Source organism: Ranitomeya variabilis, chromosome 4 (assembly GCF_051348905.1).
Source record: "Ranitomeya variabilis isolate aRanVar5 chromosome 4, aRanVar5.hap1, whole genome shotgun sequence".
NCBI lineage: Eukaryota > Metazoa > Chordata > Amphibia > Anura > Dendrobatidae > Ranitomeya > Ranitomeya variabilis.
Window position 1 is genome coordinate 22,182,943 of NC_135235.1, and position 24,226 is coordinate 22,207,168.

General features: G+C 44.9%; 1 protein-coding gene across 4 annotated transcripts in view; it reads right to left on the reverse strand.

Annotated features, from left to right (window-relative positions):
* Positions 1 to 20,744, reverse strand: part of LOC143769484 (rap1 GTPase-activating protein 1-like) — a 67,726-nt gene extending 46,982 nt beyond the window's left edge. For all 4 annotated transcript variants that reach the window (XM_077258099.1, XM_077258100.1, XM_077258102.1 and 1 more), the window contains exons 1-8: positions 20,413 to 20,744; positions 19,847 to 19,960; positions 19,045 to 19,080; positions 14,963 to 15,010; positions 12,741 to 12,776; positions 12,477 to 12,659; positions 11,244 to 11,341; positions 5,137 to 5,215 (exon numbers count right to left, since the gene is read on the reverse strand). In XM_077258099.1, coding sequence (XP_077114214.1) covers positions 5,137 to 5,215; positions 11,244 to 11,341; positions 12,477 to 12,659; positions 12,741 to 12,776; positions 14,963 to 15,010; positions 19,045 to 19,080; positions 19,847 to 19,876 — 510 coding nt within the window. In that variant the 5' untranslated portion in view covers positions 19,877 to 19,960; positions 20,413 to 20,744. The remainder of the gene's footprint in view (positions 1 to 5,136; positions 5,216 to 11,243; positions 11,342 to 12,476; positions 12,660 to 12,740; positions 12,777 to 14,962; positions 15,011 to 19,044; positions 19,081 to 19,846; positions 19,961 to 20,412) is intronic.
* Between the last annotated feature and the right edge of the window lie 3,482 nt (positions 20,745 to 24,226).

Genomic DNA, 24,226 nt, shown 5'->3' on the forward strand with positions numbered 1-24,226 from the left:
CATCACCATGAATCCCCTGGCAACCCCAACTTGAAACAGACATAGCTTTCCAATCCAGAACTGGATTATAAGCCTGCAGCCATGGCAGACCAAAAACGACCACATCATGCAGATTATGCAGCACAAGAAAGCGAATCACCTCCTGATGTACAGGAGTCATGCACATGGTCACTTGAGTCCAATACTGAGGCTCATTCTCAGCCAATGGTGTAGCATAAGTTCCCCTCAGTGGAATAGGGAATTCTAAAGGCTCCAGGACAAAACCACAGCGCCTGGCAAACGACAAATCCATCAGGTTCAGGGCAGCACCTGAATCCACAAAAGCCATAACCGAGTAAGATGACAGAGAACAAATTAAAGTAACAGACAAAATGAATTTAGGCTGTATAGTACCAACGGTGACAGTTTTAGCGATTTTTTTTTAAGCGCTTAGAGCATGCTGAGATAACATGAGTTGACTCACCACAGTAAAAGCACAACCCATTTTGACGTCTATGATTTTGCCGCTCAACTCTGGTCAGAATTCGGTCACATTGCATAGACTCAGGTCTCTGTTCAGAAAACACCGCCAGATGGTGCGCAGATTTGTGCTCCCGCAAACGCCGATCAATCTGAATGGCCAAAGCCATTGAGTCATTCAGACTTGCAGGCGTGGGGAACCCCACCATAACATTTTTAATGGCTTCAGAAAGACCTTCTCTGAAATTTGCAGCCAGGGCACACTCATTCCATTGAGTAAGCACCGACCATTTCCGAAATTTTTGACAATACACCTCGGCTTCATTTTGGCCCTGAGAGAGAGCCAGCAAGGCCTTTTCTGCCTGGTTCTCAAGATTAGGTTCCTCATAAAGCAATCCAAGCGCCAGAAAAAACGCATCCACATTCAGCAATGCAGGATCTCCTGGCGCCAGGGAGAAAGCCCAATCCTGAGGGTCGCCACGTGACAGGGAGATAACAATTCTAACTTGCTCAGCGGAATCACCAGAGGAACGAGGTCTCAAAGAAAGAAATAATTTACAATTATTCTTAAAATTCAGAAACCTAGATCTATCTCCAGAAAACAACTCAGGAATAGGTACTTTTGGCTCAGACATAGGACTGTGAACAACAAAATCCTGAATGCCTTGCACCAAGATGATCCACACTAGAAGTGAGACTCTGAATATCCATGTCTGCAGCTGAACTCAAAGCCACCCAGAGATTAAGGGGATGAGAGAAGCTGGACAGACTGCAGCAAAGGGAGAGGAAAAAAAAAAAAAAAAATTGTACTCAGGGCTTCTCTTATCCCACTTCTGCGATGCATTAAACACTTTTTGGCCTGCTGTACTGTTATGATCCTTAGTGGCTGATGATCACAAAATGAACTAGCTAAGTTACTGAACATAGAACGAGCTCTAGGGAGGTGGTAACTGGACTGACCGCAAATCTGATCCTAACCAAACACACTGAAGGTAGCCGGTGAACGTGCCTAAATTCCTGGACGTCTCAACGCAGCCTGAGAAACTTGCTACCCCTATAGAGAAAGTAAGACCTCACTTGCCTCAGAGAAATGACCCCAAAGATATAGGAAGCCCCCAACAAATAATAACGGTGAGGTAAGGGGAAAATACAAAACGTAGAAATGAAAACAGATTCAGCAAATGAGGCCCACTAATACTAGATAGCAGAAGACAGGCAGGGAACTGTGCAGTCAGTAAAAAACCCTATACAAAATATCCACGCTGAGAATTCAAGAACCCCCACACCAACTAACGGTGTGAGGGGAGAAACTCAGCCCCCTAGAGCTACCAGCAAGCAAGGAAATCACATATTAGCAAGCTGGACAAGGACAAATAAATAACCAAGGAACATATTGAACACTGATGATCAAAAAATGAACAAACAGAAAACTTAGCTTCTCTTGGAGAGACTGGTAACAAGGTAGGCAGGAGAGATTAAAATAGCACTGAATACATTGACAGCAGGCAACCACTGAAAGTCCAGGTGAGCTAAATAGGAAACCAGCTAACATAACGAGACAGCTGATCCAGCCTCAGACCTGCAGAATGACACAAAGAGCCACCAGAGGGAGCCCAAAGACAGCACTCACACAGTACCACTTGTGACCACAAGAGGAAGCCCAAAAACAGAGTTCACAACAGGCGTGTACTCCGGAGGACAGAATGAACTTCAATCCCATATTGCAGCCAGCATGCAGCCAGCGGGTAAGGAAAGGGTGAATCAAACACCCGAAAACCCCGCCCCCATGGCTGAAAATTTGTCCCTCCAAATTCAGGTGACAGAATCCCTTTCAGTGATCTGTTAGTAAAGAACATAAAAAATCAATAATGGCCAAGTAATATTGCCATAAAATTACAAAATAATATGGCCCTGAAGTGCTAATAAATATTGTATGCAGCGCCCAGATAAACAGTACATTGCACAGAAGGTGACATGCACTACCCATTGCCACGCTCCCGCCCTGACTGGTAGGCGTAAGCTCGGGGGGTTTGTGGCCCCACTGTGCCACAAACCAGACTACCCTGGAAGGGGCGTGACTATGACAGCTGCCTGGGTTTTCACTGGAGCCTCTGATGGTGAGGTCAGGCTTGTGCAGCAGGCAGCTGCCAGGTGCTACTCCAGGGTGGTGTCTGGCTGTGGCTGCTGATCCCACTTGGGAGACAGGAACACCAGGATTGGTGCCGGCATCAGGCAGGACTGGCAGAAGAGCACGGCTGAAACCCAGACGAGTAGGCTGGCACGGCTGAGACAGGGCTGGCAGAGACACAGCAGAGATCACAGGGCTGGCAGAGACACGGCAGAGAACACAGGGCTGGCAGGAACACAGGACTGGCAGGGACGGCAGGAAACACAGGACTGGCTAGGACGGCAGGAAACACAGGACTGGAAGGCACGGTAGGAACGGTAGGACTGGCAGGAACACGGGATTGGCAGGAACACTGGATTGGCAGGCACGGCAGAGAACACAGGACTGGTTGATGTGGTGTAAGAAGGAACAGGTAGGGACCTGTTCACACTAGAGGTGCAGGTACGGATATGTAGTTAGGAGGAACAGGTAGGACCTGTTCACACAGGAGATGTAGGTATGGAAATAAACCAGAAGGAAGGGAGAATGAAGGAACAGGTTGAGACCTGTTCACACAGGAAGAGAACCGCAAGGCTGCGGATAGGAAAGGCAGAGCAGCAAGAGATAGCGCAGCAATAAAAGCAAAGCAGAGCAGAACCACAAGGAATGCGGAGAAGAGCTGCAGCAAGAGATTCTTACAGCAACGGGAGCAGAGCAGAGATGAACCGAGCAGAACCGCAAGGAATGCGGAGAGGAGCTGCAGAAAGAGATTCTTACAGCAACGGGAGCGGAGCAGAGATGAACAGAGCAGAACCGCAAGGAATGCGGAGAGGAGCAGCAGAAAGAGATTCTTACAGCAACGGGAGCGGAGCAGAGATGAACGGAGCAGAACCGCAAGGAATGCGGAGGGGAGCTGCAGAAAGAGATTCTTACAGTAACGGGAGCGGAGCAGAGAAGAACGGAGCAGAACCGCAGGAGTGCAGATCAGAGGTAAAAGCCACAAAGGTACAGAGCAGGCAGAGCTGCAAGAGTGCAGAGTGTAAGCAGACTGAGAACACAAGGAAAGACACAGCAGGGAAGGAAGCCACAGACAAGGAGACAGAGATAAGACTAAGTACAGACAAGGCAATGGAACAAGACACAAGGACAAAGACACAGGGACCAGGATATTCTGCCTCCTGGAGGGCGGAAAACAAGACCAAGGCAAAAATACAGAGAAAAGCCTCCAGAGAGGGAGTAACTCACAGCAAGGCCTGGCAAACTCAGAAGCTAAACACTAACTGAGCTAACTCATTGCACAGGCCCAGAACACTGGGTGGAGCTGCAATATATACTGGAGGTCTCCTGGCAATTGGTCAGGAACAGATTAGACAGATGCACCTGATTGCTATAAGAACCAGAGAGTTCAGGCGCCGCCCCCCTATACACAAAGCCATGAAGCATGCAGAGAGCAGAGACACAGAACATGGAGCTGGCATAAAACAGAAACCACATCATGGCCTGGAGCAGTGGGTAAGATAGTGTGAGAGATGTGAGGCCATGCTGTGATGCCAGCAGAGTTGTTACACCCATATTGTGTATATGGTACCTACATAGATATTGCCATCCAGCTATAAAAAAGACCACATTATTAACATAAATACTGCTTACGTTTTTGTAAACAGTGTCGAGACACATAATGCCATAAAGTGTCCAGACATATAATGCCATACAGTGTCCAGACACATATGTAATATCAGACAGTGTCCAAACATAACATTGATACTATACAATGTCCAGACACATAATGTCACATAGAGCCAAGACACATAATGCCATACATTGTACATAATGCCATACAGTGTCCAGATAAATCATACCATACAGTGTCCAAACATATAATACCATATAGTGTCCAGACACATAATGCCATACAGTGTCCAGATAAATCATACCATACAGTGTCCAAACATATAATACCATACAGTGTCCAGACACATAATGCCATACAATGTCCAGACACATAGTGCCATACAGTGTCCAGACACATAATGCCACACAATGTCCAGACGCATAATGCCACACAGTGTCCAGACACATAATGCCATACAGTGTCCAGACACATAGTGCCATACAGTGTCCAGACACATAATGTCATACAGTGTCCAGACACATAGTGCCATACAGTGTCCAGACACATAGTGCCATAGAGTGTCCAGACACATAATGTCAGACAGTGTCCAGACACGTAATGCTATACAGTGTCCAGAGGCGTTGTTATACAGTGCCGAGAGAAAAAGCGCATAGTTTCACAAGGTATTACCATTGGGTGCCAAAAAAGGTACCAACAAGTCCCAGATATACTGTGTATACAGGATTCAGGTGTCAGGGGCTCGCTGTTCCTAAGCTGAAATGCAAAATTTACTTTATGACTCTCCACTAACTTCCCTGTGACGCTGTGTGTCTGACCTTAGAAATTGCAGTGCAGTCTAATTTATTATAGTTGTATGAAATTGATGCAGATTTCCACTAACTTCATAAAAATTGGATATAGTACTGTAGTAAATGGTTGTAAATGGCTATCACGGTACCTGCGCCATCTGTCCTGCGGTTGGGAACTGACTGAAGCTGGATATATTCACCAGCTGATGTTTGGTGCCAGATTTCGTTCTGCAAAAATAAAGAGAGATTTTATATAATTTCTACAGTCTAATAAATATATTAGTAATCCACACATATTTATGGGCAGCAATAAAGTGGGCGAATATTATTTTTTTGCAGTAGTAATTTTCTGACTTTCTTTTTCAAAAGAAGGGGTTTAATGGTTCCTTACAAATATGTAAATTACAGTAAAATCATGATGGATGGAATTTTTCAAATTGTTTTGTCACTTTTTCCCCAGATGGAAACCTTGTATTCGTACTATAGTCACAATGTTACTGTGATGAATGCACAACTGTGAGCTGCTCTGGAGCCCCAGCTGTAAGGCTTTGTAGAAGTTGGGAAAAGTAATGCAACTATGGTGCCTGGAGAGGGACAAAGTAGATCTCCACATTATTGTAAAATTTGTAAATACAATATTCCATCTTAAATTTTTTTTTAACTTGTTGCCACGATTCATTTTTGGAGTCTTGACAGCTTTGGTTCTGCTTTAATTTAACCATTGTTTTTACTTTTGGGCCAGCAAGGGTTAATGTCAGTTTTCTTGCTGGCAGCTGCTTTGTTACTCGTTAGATGATGTGGGTGGTGACTGGAGCGCCCCCACACCGCCGCAGGGCCGAGGGGTACCCGGAGCCGGGCCTCTGAGTTATCAGTTCTGGGGTTGTCACGGTGGCTAGACCCGGTCCGTGGCCCTGTCTGTCAGTGGGGGACGTCCGGTGCAATAAGTGGTGTTGTAACGGTGCAGTTGTGGGGTGCAGGTCGCGGTAAATAACGAGGACACCAGGTTGCAGTCTCTTTACCTCTTTACTGAAGATCTCTGGGTCCTCAGTCCAGAATACGGTTCACCAGGCTGCGCAAGTCCGGCCGGTCCAATGGCACCTCTAGAGTTCTCTTCACAGGTGGAAATCGGTGCCTTCCTTCTTAGCGCTATGTGTTGTAGTCCTTCCCTGCTATGCTTACGGAAAGTACCCCACAACTGTTGTGTCTGTTTCTTAAGTTCCCTCACAACAACTCGATTAACTGATCTTCTGCTAATCATCCGTCCCTTCCTGATGTCACAGTTAGAACGGCACCCGTTTGTCGGGTAGGCCTGGAGTTCTTCCGGGACCCTAGAGTCGCCCCTCTCCCGCAATTGCCTCCCAAGACTTCATAGGTGATTTAGGTGAGACAGCCCGCCTGAGACTGACTGCCCTGCCGCTGTTTGGAGTATTGCTTGAAGCTGAATGTTATTCCACTCCCTCGGCGTTCCGGCCACCGGTAATGCGCCTCAGTAGGGTGTTGCTCCGGTCTTACAGCATGACCCCTACTGGTATTCTCCTATTGCTTGATCTCGTTTCTCACTCAGCACAATCTATCTCGCTTCTAGTCCTTTCTTGGGTCCCGCCGCTTCCCGGAGCTGGCGCGGACTTGTTACGTTCTTTTCAATGCCAAGCCTCTGTCAGGATCCCACCCCTGACAGAGACCCTACTGTCTCTTCCTCCACAACACCCTCTGCCACCAGGTGTTGCTTCGTCCAATCCAGTCAGCTTTCTGATCTAACTTCCTGCCTGACCCCCAGTTTACCCACTATGGTGGGGAGTGGCCTAATGAATAGAACCCTTAGCTCCCCCCGGAGGCCCAGCTGTGAAATGTATTGGTGTCTGTGATACCTGATCAGATGAACTCCTTCAGTGCCATCGGACGCACCGTAGCTCCCTTTAGTGGCGGAGCCACAGTACTGCAACGACCAGGACTCTGGGGCGCTGCACTCCCCCCTGGTTAAACACAGTACTCCGGGACTGGGAAGAAAACAACAATACAAGTTTAGCAAAAAGACATACAGTTTGATTGAGTGCAATAACAATAAGTATACTTGAACAAGCTTCCCTTTATGGGAGGTGAGGACACTTGAACATTACAAACATGGTTAACATTATAAATTACAGGCTATAAATAACTCCTGTTACCCAACCGGGTATTCTACTAAGTGCAAAATTGTTGGACAATAATTTAACATCGCCTTTAAGGACATACACTCTTAGTCCACTAAAGACCTTCCTATAATCACATTATAAGGTATTTTAACTTTTTCATTCTCCTTCTTTAAATCTGCAGGACCGCCTGTCCTATCGGCACCAGACCTACTGCCTCTCCTTTCAGTTACAGGACCGCCCCGTTCAGCCAGGGCCTACTGCCTTTTCAACTACTATACACAGTATAGAACATAACATTACTTTCAGTTTAAGAGCACTGAGTCATCTCTACTTGACTCCTATCAGGACTCAGGGTTTACCTTCTATCCTAACTTTCTATCAGCATTATCAAAACATTTTCTATCAAACATTAAGCCTTCTCATTATCTTTCTTCCTTTCATGCATGCTGGACACCACGTTTATCCCTACGGGTCCACTGCATCCTTCTTCTATCTTTCAGTATTTCTTCACATTTAACTAATTAAACACATATAACTGTCTCGTACAAACATTATCATCATTTTTCTCTCATCAACATTATTGCTACTTATCTTAAGCAATATCGGCAAATGAACATCCCCTTTAAGAGGGGACCAAGTCTCTGCGGGGTAGCGTATCTTCTCAAGCTACCAGTCCATACTCAGCAAAGGTTCCAGTACGGTATCTTCGCAAAGAGTCTTTCTTTAAGTAAAACCAGTAGGGAGCGCCTTTAATAAGGTGCAAACTATGTACAAGAAGTTCGGATCATGCACTGTTCATGATTTCAGCAGTTCTGTAAACTTTGTGCAAAAAAAACTTGGAAAACAAACAAGAAAACAAAACAATAGGGATCCCAGGTCCATAGAAGGATCCCCTTAAAAGTTAACCCTGAACGGGTTTTTGGCAGCAACATAAAAGCAATAAAACAGTAACTATTTACAAGTAAGAAAGTACAGTAAAATCTTACTGTGGTGGTCTCCGATCTGGCCTCACCAGGCCAACGGATCGCACTGGTGAGCCAGGAAGCGGTTCCGGTCCCAGCAGCGATAAAATCCCTCGCCGGGAGGCCCTTCTCGCTGGCAGGTGCACACGTTCCTCCGGGGCACGGCGAGGCCGGGCTTCTCGAGGTTCCGCAGGGCCGGGTTCTGCTGCTTTCCCCACGGGATCATCTTCTTCCGGTGTTCCGGCAGCAGCCTGGAGGGCAATGCATCGCTGCACGCCTCGCGCCATCCAGCCAGCCTCTCCTGTAGCCCTCCTCCATCTGGTGTAAGTCACCGCATCACCCGGCTCCAGGTCACGGGGAAATCTTCCGCTGCAGGGCTCCACCTCCTCCCGATCCACGTGGATTTGTAGCGGCTCCCCGATCTCCTGGATAACCCCACGTCCATATCGGGGGTTGAAGGAGACCACCACACCCCAGTGGGACAGCGGGATCTCCGGAGCTCTGACCAAGTCAATCGGCGCTGCAGGCTGGGGCCGGCTCCGCCATGCTGCCATCAGACGCCGTAGATGTTCGGCGTCTGGCAAGATCTTCAGGTCCGGCGTCTGTAGCGTACCTCCAGCCGCGGCCAGGCGGGAGGGAACAGGGGACACTGGGGACAAACGGATCTCCGTGGGCTGGCCTAACCGAGTAAGCACGCGGGCATCGGCCTCCAGCCGGCGGGCTAGCTGTCGGGCCTCGGCTGCAGCCACACATTCTTCAGACAGCGGCAAAGGGGGTCGGCCCACTGGTGGCTCTGTAGGGGTCAGACCCCGCAGCGTTGGTGCTTCTGGGACTGTGTCGGGTTGCGCAGCCTCAGGCCGGATCGGGTCAGTCCCGCGCGGGGTTCCTGGTGTCGCCATCTTTGCCTTCTCTCTAATATCCTCTTCCCGCGGTCTCTTTCGTGGGCGGCCCCGTCTCCATGGTCTCCACCCTCCAAACAGGATCAGGAGGCGGACCTCAGCCGTTGACGGACACGTCCTCAGGACACAGAAATATTTGGACTGGGCGGCCATTGCTGTTTGCGCTCTCCAGCTTGTCTTCGCCCACTTCACGCCCCCTTTTCACTTCCTGCGCTCTCCTCAGCGCTGCAATGGCGGCGGATTTTGGCGGCAAATGGCGCAGCACACAGTCTTTTGCAATAAAGTACAGTCCAAGCACAGTAAATCACAGTTCCAAGGCACACATGACCTGATTCTTCAGGCTTAAGTAGATCCTGTTCGTGACGCCAAGTTGGAGCGCCCCCACACCGCCGCAGGGCCGAGGGGTACCCGGAGCCGGGCCTCTGAGTTATCAGTTCTGGGGTTGTCACGGTGGCTAGACCCGGTCCGTGGCCCTGTCTGTCAGTGGGGGACATCCGGTGCAATAAGTGGTGTTGTAACGGTGCAGTTGTGGGGTGCAGGTCGCTGTAAATAACGAGGACACCAGGTTGCAGTCTCTTTACCTCTTTACTGAAGATCTCTGGGTCCTCAGTCCAGAATACGGTTCACCAGGCTGCGCAAGTCCGGCCGGTCCAATGGCACCTCCAGAGTTCTCTTCACAGGTGGAAATCGGTGCCTTCCTTCTTAGCGCTATGTGTTGTAGTCCTTCCCTGCTATGCTTACGGAAAGTACCCCACAACTGTTGTGTCTGTTTCTTAAGTTCCCTCACAACAACTCGATTAACTGATCTTCTGCTAATCATCCGTCTCTTCCTGATGTCACAGTTAGAACGGCACCCGTTTGTCGGGTAGGCCTGGAGTTCTTCCGGGACCCTAGAGTCGCCCCTCTCCCGCAATTGCCTCCCAAGACTTCATAGGTGATTTAGGTGAGACAGCCCGCCTGAGACTGACTGCCCTGCCACTGTTTGGAGTATTGCTTGAAGCTGAATGTTATTCCACTCCCTCGGCGTTCCGGCCACCGGTAATGCGCCTCAGTAGGGTGTTGCTCCGGTCTTACAGCATGACCCCTACTGGTATTCTCCTATTGCTTGATCTCGTTTCTCACTCAGCACAATCTATCTCGCTTCTAGTCCTTTCTTGGGTCCCGCCGCTTCCCGGAGCTGGCGCGGACCCGTTACGTTCTTTTCAATGCCAAGCCTCTGTCAGGATCCCACCCCTGACAGAGACCCTACTGTCTCTTCCTCCACAACACCCTCTGCCACCAGGTGTTGCTTCGTCCAATCCAGTCAGCTTTCTGATCTAACTTCCTGCCTGACCCCCAGTTTACCCACTATGGTGGGGAGTGGCCTAATGAATAGAACCCTTAGCTCCCCCCGGAGGCCCAGCTGTGAAATGTATTGGTGTCTGTGATACCTGATCAGATGAACTCCTTCAGTGCCATCGGACGCACCGTAGCTCCCCTTAGTGGCGGAGCCACAGTACTGCAACGACCAGGACTCTGGGGCGCTGCATGACCATTCCCACCATCCTTTAAATAGTCACATGACGCATCAGCTGACTGTTGGTAATAGAGTTTGTCTATGAAGACCAGCCGAGGAGTTTGGAGCTCTCTGGTACCAGCGGCGTATCTGCTCTTCTGAGGAGTTTGGGATCCTGGTTACGTATCCTCTGTGGTGTGGACCTTGACAGCAGAGACTGGAGCTAAGTATCCTTGTTCCTTTCCTTGTCTGTCTCGTGCTTGTCACTACCCCCTGTGTTTATTCCATCTGAAGTGGTGAGGCAAGCATCCTTGCCGACCAGTGCAATAGCCAGGGTATAGTGAGGTGACAACTATAGAGAAGGCACGTGACGGCGGCGGGGGGAAGGACCTGCTTAGGGCATTAGGGGAGTTTAAAGATAGGCAGAGGTACAAGAGGTACCCCATCCCTCGCTTCCTACTGTTATGGCCTTCTTCTCCCTTTTTCCATCCTGTTGTTTGTGTGTATTGTGCCATCCACCAGACTTTCTCATCTCGAGCAGGATACTTGTCTTCTAACTTTTTTCCTAGTTTTCCTTTACATGTTGTAGCCATCTTTGCTCAGGTCAGACTGGCTGATCTGAAAATCAGAACTGCCGGAGTACAGCTAGACATGAGCGGAGGCGTTACCTTCCTACCTTATAAATAGGGGGCCATCGCAGATTCCTTCACCGATGACAAGAATGTAAAGCTAACACAGTGTGAACAGAACCTTAGCCCCGAGCCTTACCTCAATATTAGACGTAACCTGTCGGTTTTCTGCTCAAGTTTTGCAGACAGGACAACGGCTCCGAGACGTGGATCCTGGGCACAGAAGTTGTAGTGCTCCTAGTAATGGGGTCAAAGAAAAATTATATTCTTTTTTTGCTTTCTAAATTAATTTTGTTTTACATTTTTTTATAAACAGCTCAATAGAGAGAGCATTTGCTCCTTTAAATGTCCATTAAAGCAGAAAATACAAGTCCATGAATCGTCCTCCTTAGTGAGGCTTTTAATTTTAGATTTCCAAATTATATACATTCTTTGGAATTTTTGCACAGAAAAAATAAATAAAGCAACAACAAAATTGTCCACACATCTCAGCTACATCAGACTCTTGAGTGAAACATGTATCTAGCCAAGCACTGGTGGGAAATCCCTTCTCCCATGTAACATCATAAATAGGCAAATTTGTCTCTAGGAATTTTGACTGATGACTAAAAATGAACAAATTGATTCAATGCCAATCAAATTTGTGTAAATATTTTTTTTAGGAATTGACTGAACCCAGCAAATTACAACAATATAGTGATTAAATTTGCATGAATTAGCTAAAATGGTTGCTGCCATTTTACAGAACGCAGAAGATTGTATCATCCAAAGAAGTCTCATATGATATTGTGTGCAGTCAGGTGCACTTCCCCATAATGTTTTTCTGCTATCACATCACATGACATAGCACAGCCAATCAGAAGGGACTTTTATAGCAATATAAAAGCTGAGGCAGGGAATGCAGCAGCCATTGTGTGATGAATTCGTCACAGCTTAGCTATAGAGATAGGGAGAGAAAGTCCTAAAACACTTGGCAAATTGGAATTTTGAAAAATTTGCTCTTCTCTAGTGATGACCGATCTGGGATCTGTAATGACCTCAATATATTAAGGGAAATTGGCTACATAGTTACTTATGTCTCTTTCTAAAATGTAACAATGATAGCCGATCTCTTTAATCCTCTTCACAAGTGGTCCTATCAGTAGAGTCACAATTGATGAAGGGTTCCAACATGTCACAGAGACCCATTATTTCCCAGAGAAAACACTGTTCTTGTCGCAATTAGTCTTGTGAACGTAGGCGACCAGACATGGTGCTTGGATAAGTTTGGGGTTTTTGACCCTTCATTCCAGACCATTCAGTAAGAATCATACCCATTTTACCCATCCTAAATTTTAAGCCACACCCTTCATTATTATTAAGATTATCATACCTTTCCCATGAAGTGCTTCCTATAAAAACGCGCTGTAGGGTCGGATTGCAGGAGGCGTAATCTGTCATACGGAGCTGGAAGATCGGATTCCGGGGAGGTCAGAGAGTGGTTAGTCCCCTCTATCCAGTACCCACCTTGTGGGGGCACAACTAAGAGGGGCAAAGGGTGGCCTCTTCTCAACACCTATGAGAAACGTCGGGCAAAGCTTAGCAGCAAGAAATAATCAGGACAACAGGAGATCTAGGAGAATATTGGGGAACTTACTTCTTGAATTCCGGGATGTGTTTTCTCAATCCTCCTCTAAAAATAAAAGATATCAAATCAATCACAACCAACTGGTTTAGGCATGAAATAATGTTTCTTTAATGAGAACCTAAAGTCCATTTCATTGAAAAAAGTAAATTATTGTTTTCAGTAATTGGTGTAACCATCGAAATGCAATGATCCTGATCCAACATTTAAGGCTACTGTGCCTCTATCCCAACCTTTGACCTATTGTAGTGATCATCTTTCTTGCACCGTTGTGTCACTTTAGACCTTGCCACCACTTTTTCATTGGATTCAGGTTAAGACTCTGGTGAACGATTCTCTGATCCAACCACCCAGTAGTGCCGATCTTTCTTAGACCATCACCCAACTTTATGCTTTGCCACAACTTTTTCGTTGGATTCAGGTTTCGATTTTTGAAGGACATTTCCAAGATAGGTCATCGAGGTGCAAATGGTGAGGATCCAACTTCCAGAACAGGAGAATAACTGCAGCAATATATTTTTTCATTGTACTAAACGCTACTGTGGATCAGTACTTTTGCATCCTTCATGGCACGGCTTTATGTACCGATGTGCAACTGCAACTTCTGACCAACAAGAGTTCTAGGTGTCGAACCTTCATGCATCAAACATTAGTTGCCTAGACTAAAGGTTGGCCATTGCTGGTGATTTGTGGAGAACTCGAACAGGTAGTCTTTATCAAACTTTGCTCTATGTACCTTTCCTTAGTCTTTCTGTTCACCTTCCTTGAACACACTAGTCTTCTTAGGCATGTGCCTTTTGGTAAACTTATGAACATAGAAACTAAAGAGCAACTAGTCTTAATAGATTTGTCCAGCATGGAAAGTTATGACATTTTTGTAAATCATTTTATTAGGGAATTAGGCTTCACTGCTGCATTAATAAAAGTATGTACTCATTTGGAGTACAGATGATGGCAGTGAAAGGGTCGGCGCCTGTCTCCTCCTCTGAGTGTAGAGCTTATCAGAACAAATCTCCTGAAGAAAACTTATCCCCAGAGTTAATGAGACAGAGCTGTTGTGTTGTCCCTTTCACTGCCATGATCTGTACTCCAAATGAGTCCGTTCTAATATCAACGTAGGTAAAGGCAAGCAAATAGACTGGGAATGGAAAGGGTTTGGAAGCCACTTACATGTATTTTTTACAGGGATGAAAACAAATCCTCTTTAAAGTGATTTGCGAAGTTTCCGAACTTTCAATGTTGGAAAGAATTAGAAAAGTTTAAGAATTGGATGAGAGGCCATTAAATCCTTAACTAGTATCAGGCTATATATGCGTATTTAGTTCACTGGAACATGGAAATAACCAGAACTCCAGACCAGGATTGGACATGTCGAAATTAATCCCTCCAACTCTGATATCAAGGGTCAGAGTCAGGAGACTCCATGCACATGAGATAATTGACCAATATGAGCTGATTTATATGCAATTATTTTGCATCAATATGGTGAATTTGGACTAATTTAGACACCATACAACTTGGTGTCAGTTTTTCACAGGCTGGGGCATTACAAAAGTGGTGCGAAAACAGTACAAAAGTGGTGCGAAAACAATGCAAAAGTGGTGCGAGAACAATACAAAAGTGGTGCGAAAACAGTACAAAAGGGGTGCGAGAACAATACAAAAGTGGTGCGAAAACAGTACAAAAGTGGTGCGAAAACAATGCAAAAGTGGTGCGAGAACAAAACAAAAGTGGTGCAAGAACAATACAAAAGTAGTGCGAAAACAGTACAAAAGTGGTGCGAGAACAATACAAAAGTGGTGCGAGAACAATACAAAAGTGGTGCGAAAACAGTACAAAAGTAGTGCGAGAACAATACAAAAGTGGTACGAGAACAATACAAAAGTGGTGCGAAAACAATGCAAAAGTGGTGCGAGAACAAAACAAAAGTGGTGCAAGAACAATACAAAAGTGGTGCAAGAACAGTACAAAATAGACAAAAATAATGGAAAACTATAAATGGTGTAATATTAACAATAAATCTACACCGCTGCACAATATGCAATCGAGACCAATCAAAAATAAGCTTCACCTCTTTCCTACTCTCTACCCTCCCCATGTTGAGGATGAACACAGATAAAAGATATGTACTTCCCCTTTAAGACCATTTTTTTAAGCTAAAATCAGATACATAGAAATAAAACATGGAAATGATATCTAAGGTCCAAACATGAACAAGTGAATAGATGACTGACCTTCAGAGGAGAGGGGAGGACGCAGCGCTGATCTTCCAGGCGGCTGCACTGAGATGATCAAAAATATATATATACAAATTAAATAATATATACAAATTGCATAGAAAGAGAATCAACATAAAAACATTTACATATAAAAATAAAAAGGTTATAAAATGAATTGTCACACAGCCCTGAGTGCCATTGTTAGGCCCAGCATGGGCACCTCCAGTGACCACAAATGAACAGTGACCAATAAACCAGTCCGGGGCAGGCGGTGCGGTTCCTGAGGATGCTCCTCATAGTTTGTGGTCCCTGCTATCAGTATTGTTTATGGCATGTAAAACAGTGATAATCACAGATTTAGCAGGTCTAACATTATTTTTTTGACACAATGATGGCAAATTTGGATCTTTTGGCCAGTTTGGAAGCATTTGGGGGCGAGATTGGGGGTGAAATGTAACTATTGATATAGTAATGTTGCTGGTAAGTGTGTGCAGCACCCCAGGGTCCTGGTCGTTGCAGTAATATCGTTCTCCTCTAGAGGGGGAGTGATGTTACGTTTGAAGGCAATAAAGGAGATCTCTTTACCAGGTATCACAAACAGCATACATACAACATACAACACATTTCATACTCCAGTCCACCAGGGGGAGCTATGCTCCTATTTATTAGGGCACTCTTCACACTTAGGTAAAACTGGTGGCCTGGATAGGAAGTTAGGCAGTTGCTAGTTGGTCCCTGACAGGGGTGGGATCCTGTCAGAGGCCTAGACGGAGCTGCGCCTGCCCCACGTGCAGCAGTTCCTAAGAAAGGACACGAGAAGAGAACTGTATTGTAGAGAGTGAGAAGAAGTCATAGCAAAGGAGTGGATACCAGAAGGAGTTCTGCCCTACACAGGCTGCCGCCTTCTGAGGCGCAGGATCCTGGGAGCCGGAACACCGAGGGAGCAACAGTCCTTTATGCCCTGCCCCAGAGACCGACAGGACAGATAATTCCACGTTACCTGCCCGACCTATACCTAGGAGGCAAGGTGGCACCCACGAGAGGCCGGGGCATGATAGAGTCCCTGTAAAAAGCCTCAAACCACCGGTCATACGGGTTTGTCCTATCCATCTGGGGGACAGAGAGAGAGACATAACTTCTACATCAGTTGTGAGGACCTTATGAGAGGCTCAGCAATAAGGTACTATAACACCAAGGCGCTAGTGGAAGGCTACCGATTTCCACATGGATAAGGGGACTCTGGATTTGCCTCCAAACCAGCCGGACTCTGCCTGCCCTGTGGTCTGGTGCTCTGGACTGTGGATGCTGAAGTCTTCAGTAAAAGGTAAAGAGACTGCAACCTTGTGTCCTCGTTATTCACTGCACCTCTCACCATCCACCATCTACACACTGGGAAGCCCTGGGGACATACTTCACCTGTGGGAAGGTATACCATCTAGCTGCCATAACATCACCCCAGCGGACCCCTTAAAGCAGCGTCGGTCACCCTGACCGAATACCACAGGTGGCGTCACAAACATATCCCTTTAAAGACCTTTCTTTTTAAACATGGATGTCCCAACGGCCACGGACCTTGACATCCCTTTGAGAACTGAAGGACCCGGTACCGAGTACCCCTAGCCCTTGGGGTCGCTCCATGTGAAACACCTAGGACATTTTAGCACAATTTAGTCAATCATAGGTCTCATGTTGACACCACTGCTGTGCTGATATGAGCCCAGTGCCTCCCTGCAGACATAACTCAGGGTCAGGCACTGACATAGGACTGCTATGTAATGGCATATGGGACGCTCGTATGGGCCCCTTGTGTTCCAGCAGCTTTTCATAGATTAGTAATTGTGACTAGAGATGAGCGAACCTCAACTGCAAAGTTCGGCGTTCATACCGGACAGTTAGTCCATTGCAGAAAGAGAGAGAGAGGAAGAGAAGGAGGGAGGTAGAAAGGGGGAGAAGGAGAGAGAGAGGGAGAAAAGGAGAGAGGAAGAGAAGGAGAAAGGGAGAGAAGGACAGAGGTAGAAAGGGGGAGAGGGAGTGGAGAGATGAAGAGAAGGAGAGAGGAAGAGAAGGAAAGAGGGAGAGAAGGGTAAAAGGAGAGAGGAAGAGAAGGACAGAAGGAGAGAAGGAGAGAGGTAGAAAGTGGAGAAAGGGGGAGAGAGGGAGAAAGGGAGAAAGGGAGAAAAGGAGAGAGGGAGAGAGATAGAAAGTGTGAAAAGGGAGAAAGGGAGAAAAGGAGAGAGGAAGAGAAGGAGAGAGATAGAAAGGGGGAGAGGGAGAGAGAGGGCAAGAGAATGATAGAAAGAGGGAGAGAGGAAGAGAAGTAGAGAGGGAGACAAGGAGAGAAGTAGAAATAGGGAGAGGAGAGAGGTAGAAAGGGAGAGAGAGAGGAAGAGGAGAGAGGTAGAAAGGGGACAGGGAGAGAAGGAGAGAGGTAGAAAGGGAGAGAAGGAGAGAGGAAGAAAGAGAGAGGGAGAGAGAGAGGTAGAAAGGGAGAGAGAGAGGGAGAGAAGGAGGGAGGTAGAAAGGGAGAGAGAGAGAGATTTTTTGGTTCAAAAGTCTGGGTCCCAAATTGTTTTGAATGGAGTTCGGGCTCTAGCTCAAGTTCAGGGACAGTTCTGGTACCGAATCAGACTTTTGAATAAAGTTTGGGCTGGGACAAGAACCTGAACTTCCAGGGGTCCGCTCATCCCTAATTGTGACCCCTAAAAATCCTTCAGCTCAGCCTTTAACATGTAATGTGTTTTAAACCTACTGGAGCAGTTAATTAGGTTTTATAAAATGTAGTCAAATCGAGACCATTTCTGAGCAGCTGTAACCTGTGGGGTTAAGATTTAAGGTGCAGGTTCGGTCAGATGCTTAAAATGGTCCTCATCATAAATGGCTAATATTGCTAAGTGCTTTCAAAACCAAGAAACTTTGCAATGTTTGTAAGAACAGAGGGATATTTACTTTGATATTTGGCTGCTCGTTGCCAGAGTTGCTGGCCACCTCTGCAGTATATCAGTGGTGGCCAGTTTTCTAGATAAGGAGCGCGTGCTTCTAATCTATGTGCTACACAGTTTTGATGCACAGCTCTGTGATACGGTCAGCTTTAGTTCACAGTTTGGACCAAAGGCTCAGCCATGCCACCGGCCTGAACTGTCAATCATCAGGAGCACATTGCCCCCTGGCAAGCAGGGAGTGGTGCGCTCCTGATGATAGGATCCTGAGACAACCCCTTTATTATGATGAAATCCACTTCTGACTTCATGCAAAACTAATTCTGAAAAGTTAGGAAAGTTCTGAGAAAACACTTTAGAACATAAAAGTTTTTTTAAAAAAGTTCTGAAAAGAGATTATTAGGGAATGGATGCAAGAAAATTATTTCAATGGGGGCTTGAATCTTAGTCAACCCCCTCCAGGAATAAAGGGACACTTGTAACAATGTCGTATGGAGAATATGACTCACTCCATATTTCTGAGCCGGGTCACATTCTTCTGATGGGCTGCTGCAGTCACTCCTGTGCTCTCATCACATTCATAATTAATGTGGTTCTATAGATCCCCCCTACGCTCAATAATTGTGTTTATTGTCATTAATTAGTTAATGACATTTCCCTGTGGGGAGAATCTTGGTGTCATACTGAGCTGGGAGCAATTAAGGGTCGACACATAGTAGCTTTTCATAGGAAAAAAAATTCAGTTTTTAGTGTGTAATTACATAACTTACCTCCTCCACCCTTAACGAACAATAGCTGTATTGCCGAAGAGATAGAATATATACAGTATACGGAAACTGCATTTACATGGAGACCATCAGCATGCTGCTGCTGACTGATCTTATTTTGTTGTTTACCCTTTTTAACACGGTAGATAAATTTGGAGCTTGGCAAAAAATAAATGATCATATTGTTACAGCGTATTTTAGGCTTCCCCTTTAATTGTCCCTCTAAGGCATTAGTCCCATTGCATGAAATCCCAAAGGTGGAAAAGGAGCTAAAGTGAACGCGGACAAATCGGATGCTGTACTGAACAATGGTTGACTTTTCTTTTAAGGGACCAGTTATAAATGGAAAATTTGCAAAGAACAAGATTTTATCATTGCTACAAATATTCCTTACCTGCATTTTCTCAATCATCTCAAACAAGTCGGAGGACTGTGAAAAAAAAGTCAGAAAGAGTAAAAAGTAAATTGTTTGCAACATAGTAGCACCACCTCTGACAGGGTATGTCCAACTATTTTTGCATCGCTTTAATGCATTTACTATAACCCAAAAAATTGTCAGCTTCACAGTCTCCAACCAGATTGTGTATACAGCTCCTATGCAGACTAATGTGTCTCCATTTTTACTTAATATGGACTTGAACTCCAATGCCACCTATAGGAAGTAGCAATCATGAAAGTCAATATCAACCCTTTAACGAGCCTTGCTACGTGACTTAGAATAAAAGCCAAACCAGAATCTCAATTTTCAGACACGTGTTTCGGGGTGTTTCCCCTCCTTAGTGCAAGTCCAGGGTTACAGACAACTAAAAACCCCTGTGCAGTCTTCTATCAGTCCGCACCTTTCGGTGGGTTAGCATCCAGGGGGCAGAAGGGAGTATGGCTGCAGGATCAGACTACTCAGAGTTTGTTTGTAGCCTGTAACCATGGAGACACATCATTTGTGTATGGATCTGTGTGCACAAAACAGTGAAAATTTGAACAGATGCTTGATTTTATATGTTGCATTAGGCACTATCACTGGCCTGGCACTATTAGTATTACACTTGGGGCTAACATGGTACTCAGGGACTCTGCAAACACCAACCCTGATTTCAACCATTTCTGGAGGAGTAACCCGCTGTTCTCCACTTCCCAATATAATGAGCACATCCATCTACACAAATCATAGTCAATAAAGCTACAAGACACCTCCAGACCTTGTTTCGTGAGGTGGGTGGATGAGACATCTCTTCTAGTTGTCTGTTGGATTTGTCTGGAACGCACACGTCAGGTTCTTCAGACTTTCTGAAAAATATTAAGCTGCTTCACTCCTAAATCAAAACATAAAACACAAGAAGTCATATCTGAAATACAGAATTACAAAACTCCACAGTAGCGGTGGTGCACGTGGAAGGTAAATCGCGCAAAATCAGAGAAGTCCGGCACTCATGGAAGCATTCTCTGATATCCAAAATACAAACAATGTGCAAGAAAAATTAGGCAAAAAAAAATAATGAAAAATTCAATATTCCAAAAAAATAGACATTTGGGTCAAGAAGTCCCTTAGGGATCACAGACAGATCAATAGTGCAAACAGAGACGTTTCATCTCACGTTTGAGACAAGCACTGACCCAAAACAGAGGAAGATCAAAATCCACAGAGGAGCAGAATAAAACTTAGATATAACTAAGGAGAAACCATAATTATGAACATGACTAATGCTAAAAAATAGAACAAGATGGTTGATACACTTGACGTAAGAGACAGCCGGTAGCTACTCACCCTCCATACGCACCGAATGTGAAGCTCTTTCTGCGAGAGAACATCCAGAATCTCTACAAAATGACTCTCTCTTGTGAGATTTGTCAGCTATGAAGAGATACTGCTTGTCCAAGAGACGAAGAGACTGCTGGAGTCAAAGAGACCACCTGCCTGGTACTGACTGCCAGACACTCAGCCTGTCCAATAAATGTCAAAGTCAGCACTTGAAAGAAGAAGAAAATGTCAATGAGACAATCAGTCAATGTGCCCCATTGAGCGTGCAGGACCCCCCGGCCAGAGACAGACAAGATCCTCTCTTATGGGCCCTCTCTGTGCTCTCAGCACTTTCTTTATTCCTGTCGTCCTCATTGTCTCTTTCTGTCTTCTAAACAGTGAGACATTTTGGGACCTCCTGCCGTTGTGCTCTCCTGTGGGGACCATGACATTAACTATGAGGAGCAGCTCCGATTTCCCATCGAATACATGACCAGAGATCTGCTTAGTAAGAAAACACATCAGTATAAAAAAAGCAAATAGAACAGAACAAATATACTGTAATTACAGATCAATTCATTTACAAATTGTGTCAAGAGCGAGGAACAGATATTTACAGTAGATGTGGTGGAGTTCGGTCAAAAAGTTGGATACCATTGACTCAAAGTTTCTCTTGATCCTAAAAGGCTTGTCCATTTTAGTTGGAAGGATTCCCTGATACTGGATGATGAAAGGATGTCCGACTGCTTTGACCCCCCATTGTCGTAATCTGTTGGGGAACAAGTGTTCAATTCTCCTATAGTGCCATCACTGGGAAAAGTAAGAATTGTACAGTTCCCATTGAAATCAATGCGTTGGCTGTGCGAAGTGATGACACGTCAGGTCCTCCATAATGCAAGTCACTCTTTGTTATTACTCGTAGAGTTGTGAGTTGAAGACTGCCTTAGTTTTTCTCAACCTTCCCCTATAAAATAAGTTTTGCCTTTTGGAAGCGACTGTGTGACAATGTGTGGTGGGTTTTAGGCCATCCTCTGATAGAAGGCGAAGGAGACCCATCAAACCGATGCTACCCAAAGGGCGGTAGAAGTGGTCAGTTTATCATTGGAGGGGCCTTTCTAGTAAAAAGGGATTGACCACATCTGATATCACTGATACGTTGGTGTCTGTTTTTTATTTTTGTGGTTAAAGACAATGACAAGAGATGAGCAAATCTTTTTTATGTGAATCACATTCACTTAGAATTTAAAAAAAAAAATCAAATTTTTTTTGCAATTCGCCTGTGATGGATTCCATTGGGCTGGGAAGGAGTTCCAAAAAATTATACTCACTTTGACACTTGCTTGTCCTGCTCCAGATCCTAGAGCACGAAAAAACTAAATATCTGAAAATTATACTCACTTTGCAGCTCACCGATCCCACCATTGCAGTTCCCCACTCAGTCATCCGATCTCTCCCCAATGTCTTCTTTTCTTCAGGTATTGGGACAGACATCTTTGGTCTTCACCGGCTCTTCCATTGCCAACTAAACCTCAGCGACGAGCGTCACGACATCCTGAAGCCATGATGTCACTCACAACGTCACGACGTGCGTCGGCCAAACTGACTGCCAAATTCTCATTACTTATAGATATTTCTGCCTATGTTTTCATGTTCTTACCAGGTCAACTGCTGTTTTCTGCCATTACCTCCTTGTGATATACAAGGTCTAAATTCTTCTGGCAATGGATCTACTGCAGATGAGGACATACGGCACTAGATGTCACTAAACCACCGCAAAGTCATACAACAGTGAACCAGAGCACAAAGTAGTGCTGCAATATAACAGCCAAGTGGCGGTACAATGATATTAAACACCGGATAATGAAGGGTTACTCCATTATCATTAGAATAGAAATTAACATTACAAAAGCAAGGACTATGCAGGAGAGAAGCCTGACCCTCACTGGAAGCCATGCTTTCTAGAAATGATAAAATTGCAGAAAATCATACTCTTCAGAGAGGTATAGCTTGTTAACCTCATTATTAGGCCGTTTTAACTATTTCCTTTCCAGACCACGCAGCTTAGATCTAACGCAGGGAACACTATCACCAAAAATTTTATTTTTTTTTTTAAAAGAAATCTCTGAAAAATTTTACAATATGGGGCCGTACTCATTATTACATTTTCACCTCTGTTTTGCTGAGTTTTTGGTATTCTGCGCCATTTTTTGTTTGCAACAAAAATCATCATTTTATTTGCGCCTCCTCTTTTGAAGTCTATTTTATATAGACTTTTGCATGTTTATATAATTTACGACTTTTCAAAGTGTTGTAAAATTTATCACAAATGTACTCCAGTCCCCCTTTCCCCTAACCCACAGTGATCTTATGCCCACAAAGATTTTTTTATTTTTAAGGAATTTTTTGCAAAGCATGAGACTTTTAAATCTAAAAAGTCGCAAAATTGGTTAAAGACAGACAAAATATCATTTTTTACTTTGCGCAAAATTCATCATCTGCATGCACCATGTTGATGAATTTGGAGAAAAAACCGTCAGCAAATACAAGATTTAAAAAAAACAAAAAACTTAAAAAAACACAAATTATATAGTTTTAATAATAAAAAATAAACAAGAAAGTACACATAATTAGTATTGGTTGTCAAAAATTGCACTCTAAAAACATAATAAAAAATCTGTTTTAAAAGAATAAGTAAAAAATGGAGTCCATAAAAGTAAAGAAAAAAGTTCAATTAAAAAAAATCAACAAAAAATGGGATCCAAAAAGATCATAAAAAATCTCTATTGAAACACATTGTACATTTTTTCACTGGAATATATATTTTATCCTTATTGGAATAGGGCCCTGGACATGGCGTAATAGAAGCCGCAGGGTGGACAGCAGTCACATTTATCCTACGTGCCATATTACAGAGTTGTGTTTGCAGTTGTACAACCATCGTTGGTGAGAAAAACCATTGCTATCATGGTGATGTGGAGTGGCTGCACTATGGAGCGCTAATCGTTTTATGGTGATGTTACGCTGGTTTCACACTTGCGTTTTGATCTGCAGCGTTTTAGCGCTAAAAAAACGCATGCTTTTTTTTCCTATACTTAACATTAAAAAACGCATGCGTTTTTAGCATGCGTTTTGACGCGTTTTCGGCAACGCATGCGTTTTTTGACGCGTGTGTTCATTTGCAGAAATGCAACATGTAGTAATTTCTAGCGGCGTTTTTTTGCCGCAAAAAAACGCATGCGTTTTTTTCGCGGCAAAAAAATGCATTGCTGTCTATGTAAACGCATGCGTTTTTAAGCACATGCATTTGCTTGCGTTAAAAATGCATGCGTTTTTACCGAAAAACACAAGAAAACACAAGAAGAATCAAGAAAACCCTAACCCTAACCCTTAACACAAGAAAAAACAAGAAAACCCTAACCCTAACCCTAAACACAAGAAAAAACAAGAAAACCCTAACCCTAACCCTAAACACAAGAAAAAACAAGAAAACCCTAACCCTAACCCTAGGGTTACTAGGGATCCTAACCCTAAACCTAACCCTAACCCTAACATTAGGATCCCTAGTAACCCTAGGGATCCTAACCCTAACCCTAACCCTAGGGATCCTAACCCTAACCCTTAGGGTTAGGTTTAGGATCCTAACCCTTAGGGTTAGCGTTAGGGTTAGGATCCCTAGGGTTAGGGTTAGGGTTAGGATCCCTAGGGTTAGGGTTAGGGTTTGGATCCCTAGGGTTAGGGGTAGGGGTAGGGTTAGGGTTTGGATCCCTAGGGTTAGGGGTAGGGTTAGGGTTTGGATCCCTTTATCACCTTGATGGTGGGGGGTGGCTTATCAGTGACCTGG